Raw genomic sequence first — 12,077 nt, forward strand, 5'->3', positions numbered from 1 at the left:
AACCAACTTGCACTATCCCACAAACAGCCACATGTACAATATAAAGAGTTATTTGATTTGGATTATGAGGGCGAAACATGGGTTTAAAATTAACAAACGAGATTGCAGATTAGAAAAAAAATTCTAATACGTTTTTAAACTAAAAATCCATCTCTAAAATATATCTGATTTATATAATCTTTCTTTCTTACTCCAACTTTGTGACCAGTTGCGAATCTCTGTATCAGAATACAATGTATAATCAGTATCAATCATTTTAATATAAGACAAAGTTTTTGAATGCAGATGTTCAGTTTTATTGCAATAGGTAGTTTTAAATCAACTTCATACAAATAAATAATATCAGTAGGATTAAAAAATATACATAGATTATTTTTTCATTTTCATTTTCATTTTTTCCCCAGTTCGATCATGAGGTGTTTTTTTCATTACTATTCATAAGATGTGTGGCTTCTGAAAATGAAACAGAGTAAGTAGATGGAAAAAATCCGAATTACCAGCATGATTTTGCAAAATATTTTTGAATGACTAATGAAACTATGAATATGCAGTTTTAAAAGAAATTGTGATATTTTCTGCTGCTCAATGTAAATGAAGCTGTGGAGTGTCCTAGCATTGTTAGCATAGAGTGCTTAGCGCCTTTCAACTCAAGTGAGAAGATCCGGTTTTGATTCCTGGGTGGAGCAAAACGTTAGGCAAGTTTCCTTACTCTAAACGCCTCTGTTTACCTAGCAGTAAGTAGGAAGCTGATTGTGAGTTGATTGGCGGATTGATTTCCAGGGATAATAATCCTTTTTTAAAAAATTTGGTCACTCAATCCACGAGTGTTTGTGAGACACTTCTGTGTGCAATTGGCTCTTCGTTTTGTGCACAGAATACATAGTCAATCCAATTTACAGTATATCTTGTGAAGCGCTTTGAGAGGTCTAAACGACGTGATAAGGCACTATACCAAATGCAAGGATTATTATTATTACTTACTTTGCAGCAACTGTTGCCTTTTGGCTGCTATTTTTAATATCTCCTCTCTGGCAGCAGGAAATAACTTCAACACGTTATTAAATTTGTTCGATGACAATGAATATAGTTTGCAGAGAGTTTGTGCTCGAACTGTTGCTGTCCGGAAACTTTTAATGAGAAGACAAATCTCTGAAAAACAATAAATAAACATGATATTCACCAACTGTTTTTTTTTATATCAGTATAATTCATAGAGTGTAAGTTTCAGTGGCGTTTCCTAGAGCTGTGGATTTATCACTAACAGAAATCTATGATGTTGAAATTTAACACAGCTATTTAATATTACCCACATCAAATCAGTATTTAAAATACAGATTTATATTGCTCAAATCCATAATATGGACAAAAATTAAAGTCAAATGAAGCACCTCTTATGTCACAACAAAGAAGTCAAATAGCCAAATGCCCAAACAAACAAAAATGTAAGTTGTTGTTGTTGATGTATAATCAGTGTCTTCACAAACCTCCAAAGTAAGCTCCATCCGAAAGGACTTTTTGGTAAAATTGTGTCTCCACTAAAACCATGCCAGATTCAATGAAGAACATCCTGTCAGCTGCGGCTCCCTCTCTTATAATCACATCTTCTTCCTGAAAGACTTCATAATGTAGATTTGTGATAACAGCCTGTAAAAAATTTGGATCTGCATTTTGGAACATTGGCACGTTATTGAGTAGACTTCTGCACAGGTAGCTTAGAACATCCTGTAACAAAACGAACAAGGCAAGAAATCATCAAATCCACCATCTTTGAAAAATGGTATTCGGAGAATTAAAGTAACTGAGAACCTGACTCCTAAGAAAAAGTTGTGAATGACACACAAGATTGATAGGGAGAATCCTAATTTTCTCATCCCATGCTTTCGTACTAACCACTGGACACTGTTTGAGGGGTATTTAGAGCAGGAACCAAAGTGATTCAAAATGGGCAGAATACCGAAAGTATAATTTATTAGTTGCAACTCCCAGATCATTGTAAATCTAGCGTGAAAACAAAACATAGATGCACTATTGAATTCATGTTCAAGATACTATAGTAAAGAGTTTTCAACTACTGTATATAAAATGTATTGATATTTATGTTAAAAGGTTACATTTTATTTGTGGGCAAACACGACAGCTAATTCTGCCCAGTAGAATATAGTCAAATAACTTTACAGTATATTCTGTGAAGCGCTTTGAGTCATCTCGAAGACTTGATAAAGCGCTATATCAAATGTGAGAATTATTATTATTATTTTGTTTGAAATACTGTAGTTTTATGGAAATTATAGCTTTTCGATTCTTCAGCTCTTTATACATAATTTGTCAAAGATCCATACCTCTCTTAAATATTCTGATAAATCAGAAATAATTTGTTCCTGATCAAACCATTTCCCATGAAAACGTTCTCTGTAGTATGAGAAAATCTTCCTTTCCAATTGCCAAGGGATCTTCCGATATGATACATAATCTTCCACGTGATTGAGCTAAAATGTGAAAAGATTTGAAATGCTGTTTCAAGTTGTAAACTGGTATTCAAACATACACTTGTCCCAAAGGGCCCAGAATCAACATCCAACATTCACTAATGTTTTATTCTTGAATAGTATTTGGTATATGGCCATACAGTTCAACTTTAACAAACATTCTCGGAACACTACGAGGGTGAGGCCGAATCATAGAATCAAATAGACCTGTGCCAGCTCTTTGAAAAGCTATCTAATGAGTCCCATTACTTTGCACTTATCACGTCTTCGAGACATCTCAAAGCACTTCATATGTGGGTGAAATGTGACAGCCAATTGCACACACAGTGTCCCACAAACAGTGGTGGATTGAGTGACCAAATTATTATTATTTTTTTTGAGGGATTAATATTACCCCCAGAAAAACGATACGCCTATCAACTAACAACTGGGTTCCTACTTACTGCTAGATAAACAGAGGCGTGTGGAGTAAGAAAAATTGCCCAACATCTCACTCTGCCCCCTTTGGTCTTACAAATATGGGGGTGAAACTCTGTCCGTGTCCAGAGCATTTTAGAAAATTCAGAATTTGATAAATTCAGTCTTAACTTTTAAGTCAATTTACTGTAGTTCTTAAACTTACAGAAAAACGGCTTAAAAATTGAGGCTGAGTTTAAGATGTGGCCAAATTCTCGACCCTCTGAAATTCTGTGTTAATACAGTAATTGTAGACCCAGATGGAATTTCTCCCGAAAGGGTTCTTTGACAGTTAACTAATAGTCGCATTGGTCATCCCAAAAGGTTTGAAACTACCACGAGAGTGCAAGCAATTCTCACCTGGTCTGTAAAGTGGACTCAGTAAAAATTACCCGCTCCTAACAAAACCCTTCCAAATGGTGTCAGGAGGAATCAGCATATTTTTATGAAAACCCTGTGCTGAAGGACTAAGTTTAATGAGCAGATAGTTTGACGGACACATGTTTTGCCACCCACACATAAATACCTTCCATCACTTTTTCACATTATTCAACACAAACCTTCGCTTTGTACCTTCGTCCGGGGGCATCTGCATTTAATACCATGGCTGCCACGTTTGCCACCATTATTGTATATAGCAGTGTTCCAGAAATCATACTGATTACTATGATCCCAATCTCTGATAAGTCTGTAAGAGTCCAAAATTGCTTCATGAAAAATACTTAATTGCCAGAGTTACAATTTGCTTTCAGGAAAAACAATTACCTTTTGCTTCATCTAATTTGAATTTGGTAATCTCTCAGAAACTGATATTACTAAATGCTACGACTAGGTTGATACTCAAATACAGTGCTGGGGGAGAGTGTTGCATTGCTGGAGGTGCCATCCTTTGATGATAGGTGAAACTACAAAGATTCAAAAAGAAAAGTAAGTTTCTCCTGCTGTCTCGGCCAAAACTCCACCAAATGTTAAATTCGTCATTCACTTCCTGCCTAATTGTGGCCCATACCTGTCTGCATTTGATATACAGTAGTGCCTTATCACATCATCAAAACATCTCAAAGCTCTTTTGAACTGTAGAGTGCAATGACTGTATTTTGTAGATAATAATAATAATCCTTGCTGCTTTTCACAGTGGGAGGGAGTGCCAAAGTGCTTCAAAGACACTCTGAAGTGGAGTGACTGTGTCTTTGTGGGCAAATGCGGCAGCCAATTTGCGCAGAGCAATGTCCCTTGAAGTCAATAGCCATGAAGTGAATTATTTGAAGGACTGTTGGCTGGGATACCGAGAGAAACTCTCTTTTCAAATAGTGTCATGGGATCTTTAACATCCATCTGAGCAGTTAGATGGGTCTTTGATTTAACGTCTCATCCAAAGGTTAGCACCTCTGACAATACATCATACCCCTAGCACTGCATTGTCATCTTAGATTATGTAAGTGTGTGTAAAAAAATAAGATTCCTTTAGATCTACCACTGGCTATCTTATATTTACGCTCCTTGTTTTAGACTCACCAAAAGGTGGAACCCTAAATTACAACCCTATAGTTCTGATTACTGGCACTGTTTAATGTGCTTTGGATACCTGTGGGCATTCCTCCTGACCCATAACTGTTGCCCAGTGTGTGACAGATGGCACGAAACACTCCAGCTGAATACTGCTCAGTCCACGGTTTATCCTGTAAAATAAAAGACAACTGTTTAGTACAGGTGAAGGGAAAACGTGGTTGTTGCGTCCAATATCCCAGGCCCATGTTATTAGTGAAGTGCAAGCACATACATTCTATGTGCATTCTGACACTCCAATTCAGGGTCGGGGAATACTACATTGTTAGAGGTGCCATCCTTCGGATGAGATATCATCTACGCTCCCATCTGACATTAAAGATCCATCCATTTAAATTGGTCACCTCAGTCTGTTGGATACAACAGTGAAAAATAATATATTTCCATTCCTTCATGTTGCTATCTCTGCTGTGATTAAGTAGAAGTTACTTACTACGAGATTTGCTTTTGCAACCCAACAGGTCTCAGGAAATCCTTGCATCTTAGGAATGAATACCTGAAGGCAACCATTCCAATGACAGATGAGTAGAAGTGTAAAGCAAACAGCGACTATATGATAAAGTAACCGCAATGGTTCCAGATTGATGTCTGTCATCTAAAAAAATTAAAACATAAAAAATTAGTAAGAGACAGAAGCATGGTTTACCATTTTAGCCTATCCTAGTAAGGTTTTATTCAGTGTCACTGGCAAAGCTGTCTATCTGGAATCCTGGTTCGAGCACTAACAATGTAAGCGAGAGGACCTGGGTTCGACTTCCGGGCTGGTCAAAACCTTAGGCAAGTTTTCTTATGCCACACACTTCTGTTTACCTAGCAGTAAGTAGGAACCCGGTTGTTAGTCGATTGGTGGATCGCTTTTCCAGGGGTAATAATCTTTCAAAATAATAATAATATGGTCACTCAATCCACAACTGTTTGTGGGGCACTGCTGTCCACAATAGGCTGCTGCGTTTCACCCACAAAATATACAGTCATTACACTTTGCAATATATTCTGTGAAGGGTTTGGAGACGTCTCAAAACGTGATAAGGCAAAATATCACATTCAAGGATTATTATTATTATTATTATCTGTTCTGTGCTCTAAGTGAGGCTCTTGATACTGGAGCAAGATTGGAAACAGTCTGGAAGATGTCCATCGTCTGAAATGTCTAATTTCTACAAAAAAAACCTGGAAAACACCAATAAACATTGACTGATCTAATCCTATGCTCTACAGTAATATCTGTTCATGCTGTTGGTGCGTTGGTGCAGCACACTGACACCCACAATTCTCATGTAGTGAGTTTCTGATCTCAGCCATGCCCATCAGGGGGAGGTGTTGGCCACAGACTACACCACACAGAAGGAAAGACAACTGGAGGGCAGGTCACCTCTGAGCAATCTCAAACACTTCCTAGTTGGCTTGCTCAACAGCAGTATTAACTGAGGGCAAGGGATTTTTAAAAAAAGTTGAATTAGAAATATAATAAACTGGGGATATATATGTTTTCTCTACAGAGCTCCCATGTTTGTTACCGATTGTGCAAATATGAATTAAAATTGTATAGAAGAACATTGTATGCAAATTCCAGATATTTTGGGAGTCAAATTACACGCAAATACTTAAACTGTGTGTAAAATAACATCTGATGTTTTTTCAACAGTAGTGTTCAATATTAATAATTTTCCCTGCACACACAAGCTTAGTTTTCCACATACCAATCAGAATCAAGATGCAAATCATGGCATAATGATCTCAAATGTATGGTTGAATTCCTGCGGGACATTCGATCTGCATGTTGCTTAAGGTTGCCAGATTAATCACTGTGGCCTGTCAAGGTCAAGCCTCTCCAAATGTGCTTCTGTCCCTGCATATCCCTTGCCCTCACAAATGGAAGAGTCTTCACAGAGTCTGATGGGATCTCCCACAATAGTAGCAGTCTTCCAACACCTTTTCAGAACATACGTAAGGCATGAAACGTCCAGAGGGTTGAGCACGAGAAAAAGTCAAAGCAACCCTAAAAACAAGAATTAAACAAAGTATGTAGGGTTTTGGGGGGGCAATCTCCCATTATTTTGCTTCCTATTTCTTCTCTATTGTCCTTGGGCTATATACAAAGAAACCTCATTATAGACCATTAGCTGGATCTGATATCCAAGGCCCCACGATTTAAGCAACATGTGAAAAAAAGTCTGATTACTAGGTCATCAGGTCGCCACTGAAATCCCTCCCTGCCCTATGTGCAGGAATTGCTACTAACATCACTTCCTGCGTGCTGCGCACGTTCTCTACGTACAGGTTCTGCCACTGATTTGGCTTTCTTCACAAAATGACATCAGCAGCGCTTCCTGCGTGCACAGTACACAGGAAATTGGTGGTGCTTCTTGTGCAGAGCGCGTGAAGTGACATCAGCGGCACTAACAACCCAAAGGGGACATTTTGAGCATGAGAATTTGGCTAGTCAACACGAGAAGTCGGGTGTAACGCACTCCTTGTTAGTGAGAGTCCGCAGCAGATCCACAGCATCAGTGAGGCAGTGCTAATCCTAAAGGGGGCTATAACGGCTTCCCATGTATCAACTGTAGCTATGAGGACTGGCACACAACCTGAACTGATGGGGAAGTAACAAGCATGAACTTCCCCCCCCTCTATTGGATTACACTTCTCCACCTCATGGCACCACAGCTGAGATTGGTAAACTCACCATTGCAGAGGATTGCAAGTGTAACCTGAGACAAAACAGTGCACCAGCATCCTACCTCCCCTAAGTTTCATCTTTGAACTTTTCAAACTTGTGTTCGTTTCAAAATGTTATTTCCATTTGCAATCACTTTGACGAAACATGATTCTTGTCAGTCTTAATTACAGACTTTCTTAAAGATAGAAAAAACTTATTGTAACAATTGGCCTTTAAAAGGCCTCAGTTGAAAACTTATAGATTTTGTTCGGAGAAAGGTACTGCTGTCTCATTATTTTACAAGAACAAAATTCCTCACTTGTTGCCATTCCTTAATGTATCTCATTAGAGTAGAAAGCCGGAGAAGTCGTATCATTGTCAGTATACGAACAAAGTAGAGAAATCTTAGAAACTTGGAAGCAGTAGTAAAAGAAATCGCAGAAAGCCCAGCAACCTGAAAAACAAAAGATATATAATATATATATATATATAAACACTATAATGAACCCTGCTTATAACAAACTTTTTAAATCCTGATTTAACGATCCCAAAGGCAAGACCTGATTTTTTGCACCTCTTTGACCTGGCCAAACCTTACTATAGTGAACACCCTGATATAATGATCTTTTCTGCTAATCCCGAGGGGATAAGTTATAGTGAGGTTCGACTGTATGCCACAATTCTTTTTTTAGCTTCCAATATTATTTTAATATTTCACAATAGTGCAGCACCCTACAACTACTGGAGTCTCTTAGCATGGTGATGGGTTTCTGCATGTGTTGGACTCCCGACTGAGCTCGAAACACACTGGGTGCATAAAATCATGAGACCTATGAGACACAGCAAGGGGCATAAAATCCGATCAGTATTTGGTGGCATCTTTCATACCTTTATTTAAATGTTACGTATAAAATATCAAGACACATTTGTATGTTTTTTTATATAAATATTGATATATTGCATAACATATCTTCATGTCCTGATTTTGTTTGGCAAATTTGTGTTGGCTTCATCAACCCACATGTTAAGTTTGCGATTCATCCTCTCACAAAGTGAAATTTGGGGAATTCTGCATTAAGGAATTAATAATATTAATAATCGTTGCATTTACACTTCAATTAAAATCAAAGAATTAGAATGAAATAACCAAATTCCAACAAAAGTATAGAACAAGCGTTATGTATTTGTCATTAAACATAGTTGCAACATAAGCTGTCTGCAGAATGAAACAATTGCTCATTCATGGAGATAGAATTTAGTTTAGAATACAATCCAGCTTGATATTGATACCTTGATAAGGAAGAATATAGAGTCCAGAGGAAATGCTGAAAATAAGTCAATCAAAAACCAGGTACTGAGGTACTTTGTTCCAATAAGTTTTGGATCCAGAATCACTGTCTGCAGGTAAGCATACACAGAATTGCCTTAGGAAAGCGATTACTATGCACAATGTAGTTTGTGTGATACAAAGTGATGTTGTATTTGTTAAATTGACCAACAATGAATCAGAATGTTTTATTTTCTCAAACTGTAACATCCAGCTGCATTGTCATTGAAATCTATTAGACAATATTATTGTTATTATTATTAACCAGCTGCATTGTCATTGAAATTTAATAGACAATATTGGTTGGTAATTTAGTAACTCCTTTGGTTCTACCTCCACCACTGTTCTATTCAGTACCAGGGTGCCCTGCATTCTGGAGATGTTGTCCTTTGACATTAAACTGAGGTCTCATCTGCAGCTTCTGTCGGATATTAACAGATCCCAAAGCATAATTCAAAAAGAAGGGAGATTCTCCCTTTAACAAACCCCAGATAAAAAAAAAGTCATTTACTTTGTGTTTGTTCACTGGACATTGCTGTGCACTAATTAGCTGCCGGTTTTATCTATAAAATATGCAGTCACTACACTTCACAGCAAAATCTTATGATGTCTCCCAATGTGAAAGGTGATGTATCAAATGAAACGATTATTATTATTAATATTATTATCATCATCTTACTTCCTGATCTTCAGTAGCAATGCCCACTTTGAAATTTATAAAGATGTCTAAAATATACATCATGTCTGACAGCAAATTGAAAATTCTCCATCCATAGTTTTTTGAGGCGTCGTCAAGATTAAAGAAAGTAATTCCAATGGGTGTAACGATAAGATTGCAAGATGTAAGTATCAGCATAAATAACAGATGACAGTTCCTAAAAACACAAAAGAACTACTTCAATTAATGACATAACCAGATCAGATATTAACATTCTCATGTCGGTCAGAAACAACAGCATTGTAGAAATACAGAACTTGCATTTTTATACTCCTTTATCAGGCTACCTCAAAATGTTTTACAGCAATTATTGTCATGTGTAGTTACTGTTTTCTGTAGGCAGATGTAACTGACATTTTGTGCACAGTATGATCCTACACATGTACTCTGGCGAATTGTGGGCCAGGACACAGGAGAAATTCCTTTCTCCTTTCAGACAACATCATGGGATCTCTAACGTCCAGGCAGGCCAAAAGACCACCAACAATGTAATTGCTTCCAGAGTGTCCGATTATTAATTGAGATTATGATCTCAAGTACCTTAGAAGTATGGCCTTTAAATAATGAGCCATTTGCTTATTTTTGATATAAGCAAGGTTGTTTATTGCTTATTCCATTACCATCACCCCTTATTGTTGTTATTTAGTTTTCTTTTGCCTTCAGGGGCATGTGTGGTTAAAGACATCAACTTGTATTTACTGTTTCAAAGAAGTTCTGGTTATCCTCCTCCAAATTCACCTAATTTCAATTTAATTTCCGACTCATGTTTTTTTTCTGGGAAATTGCTGGTGCAAATTGTCTGCCTTGATTGACTATTTTTTAAAAAAAATGCCATATGCTGGAAGCGGAAACTCTCTTTGGCCGTTTGCATAGCTGTAGCAACCAATACTGAGGGATCTCATGCACTTCCCTATCCCCTCACCAATGTGTTCTTATATAACAAGGGGATCTGGCCCAGGATTGACTGCACCAGTCTCAGTGAAGGGGAGGTAAGGGGAGGGGGTCAAACAGGCTCAGTGAAGGGGAGATAAGGGGACGGGGTCAGACAGGCTCAGTGAAGGGAAGGGGGTCAAACAGGCTCAGTGAAGGGGAGGTAAGGGGAGGGGGTAAGACAGGTTCAGTGAAGGGAAGGGGGGGGGAGAGCTAGGCCAGTGGGGTGGGCACTTGGGATGAACGCACTGACCTGAAGGTGCTGTACGGGTGGATGATGAAGCTGCCTTGGCGAGTAACGCGGTTGCATTCGTTCATGATCGCCTCCTCGCTGCCGTATATGAACATGGTCAGCTTGTCCACCGGGGGCTGGCGGCTCCGGTCCAGTGCCAAATAGCAGGAGGAGCAGAATCGGCGGACATCCCTGAGGAAGGACAGCGCGGTCCTCCTCTTTGACCACCAGCCCTCCTTCCGCTCCTCGGCGCCCGGGACAACCGTGTAGCGGGAATCCTCAGTGTACATGTCCGAGGGCAGGCTCCACTCCTCTCCAACACCCAGGTCCAGGTCCAGGTCCAGGTCAGGGTCAATCTTCCCTTCCCTGGTCTCCATCTCGATAACTTTGCTCTCCTCAGCATCCCATCGCCACGTCTCCCCTCCCCCTGTCTCCCTTCCCACTGTCTCCTCTCCCCCTGTCTCCCCTCCTCTGGTCTCTCCCCCATTCTCCCCTCCCCTGGCCTCAACCCCTGTCTCCCCTCCCCTGGCCTCTCCCCCTGTCTCTTTGCTCTCCCCGCCCTGGGCTCCCTGGCTCCTCTGTTGCTCGGGGACGCCCTGCTCTTGTTTGGTTGCCTCTGCCCCGCGATCATCGAGCGGATCCATTCCTCTCCCTCCCTCCCCCTCCGGTTCAAATCGCACCTGTGGTCCCAACTGTTGAGGACAGGGGTCGGTTTGCTTTTCTCTCTCGATTTGAAAGCGTTCTGGAATTAAGAGCTCCTGATCCGCAACGATCCGCAGCAAATTGCTCCACTTTGGTTAGATTGCAATCTTGCAAATACTGTAACACGCATTGGCTCTAAAGTTGTACTGTGCATGACCTTAGGTAGTAATAATAATAATAACAATAATATTTTGTAATAACAGGTCTTACGTAGAGGAGAACTGGGAGCAGTCTTTTGGCAAAACTCTACCTGTAAATAACGATTGGCTAAAATTATATGTAACATGCGAGTTTACTACACTCAGAGACTTATTTCTGCAGTAAGGTATTTCTGGAACGTATTTCAAATAGAAAATTGTCATTGCACATTTTCACTTTTTTTTGGAGGGCGGGAGGGAGAAATGTAAGTGGGATTCTCCATAGGACTGAGTTGGCTCCAATGTGATGTGCCTGAAAACGAATCATTGAATTGATCTTTGGATGCGGTTCATAGAATCCAGTTCCTGAGGCAGATGGGTCCACAATAATAATAATAATAATAATAATAATCCTTGCATTTTGATATAGCACTTTTCACGTCGGGAGGACGTCCCAAAGCGCTTCACAGAACACACTGTAAAGTGAATTGACTGTATATTTGTGGGCGAACGCGGCAGCCAATTGCGCACAGCAATGTCCCACAAACAGTCGTAGATTGAAAATGACCAATGTATTATTGTTTTTGGTTTTGGAGGGATTATTATGAGGCGTGTGGAGTAAGGAAACTTGCCCAAGGTTTCGCCCTCTGCCTGGAATTGAACTCAGCTCTCTTGCTTGCAAAGCGAGTGCTCTAACCACTGAGCTACAGGACTCCACAATGCTCACAATACTTGGCAATACTCCCAAGGTACTTGATGATCAGATCAGACAGCCTTGCTCATCAGCAGGCCTTGGAGGAGCAGAATAATCAGTCATTGAGGGCATGGATTGTTCCCTCTCAGCTCCTGCAAGTCAATGCGTGC

General features: G+C 39.6%; 1 protein-coding gene across 1 annotated transcript; it reads right to left on the bottom strand.

Annotated features, from left to right (window-relative positions):
* Nucleotides 1–398: 398 nt before the first annotated feature.
* Nucleotides 399–10,751, bottom strand: LOC121848857 (potassium/sodium hyperpolarization-activated cyclic nucleotide-gated channel 1-like). The gene is made up of 11 exons (XM_042334040.1): nucleotides 10,396–10,751; nucleotides 9,174–9,369; nucleotides 8,458–8,565; nucleotides 7,487–7,621; nucleotides 4,942–5,103; nucleotides 4,528–4,621; nucleotides 3,503–3,630; nucleotides 2,340–2,486; nucleotides 1,485–1,722; nucleotides 982–1,149; nucleotides 399–453 (listed from the first exon to the last, which is right to left on the bottom strand). The coding sequence occupies exons 1-11, from the start codon at nucleotides 10,749–10,751 to the stop codon at nucleotides 410–412; spliced, it is 1,776 nt and encodes a 591-aa protein (XP_042189974.1). The 3' UTR covers nucleotides 399–409.
* Nucleotides 10,752–12,077: the final 1,326 nt, after the last annotated feature.

The sequence above is a fragment of the Callorhinchus milii genome, unplaced genomic scaffold (genome assembly GCF_018977255.1).
Source record: "Callorhinchus milii isolate IMCB2004 unplaced genomic scaffold, IMCB_Cmil_1.0 Scaffold4, whole genome shotgun sequence".
In the NCBI taxonomy this organism is placed as follows: domain Eukaryota; kingdom Metazoa; phylum Chordata; class Chondrichthyes; order Chimaeriformes; family Callorhinchidae; genus Callorhinchus; species Callorhinchus milii.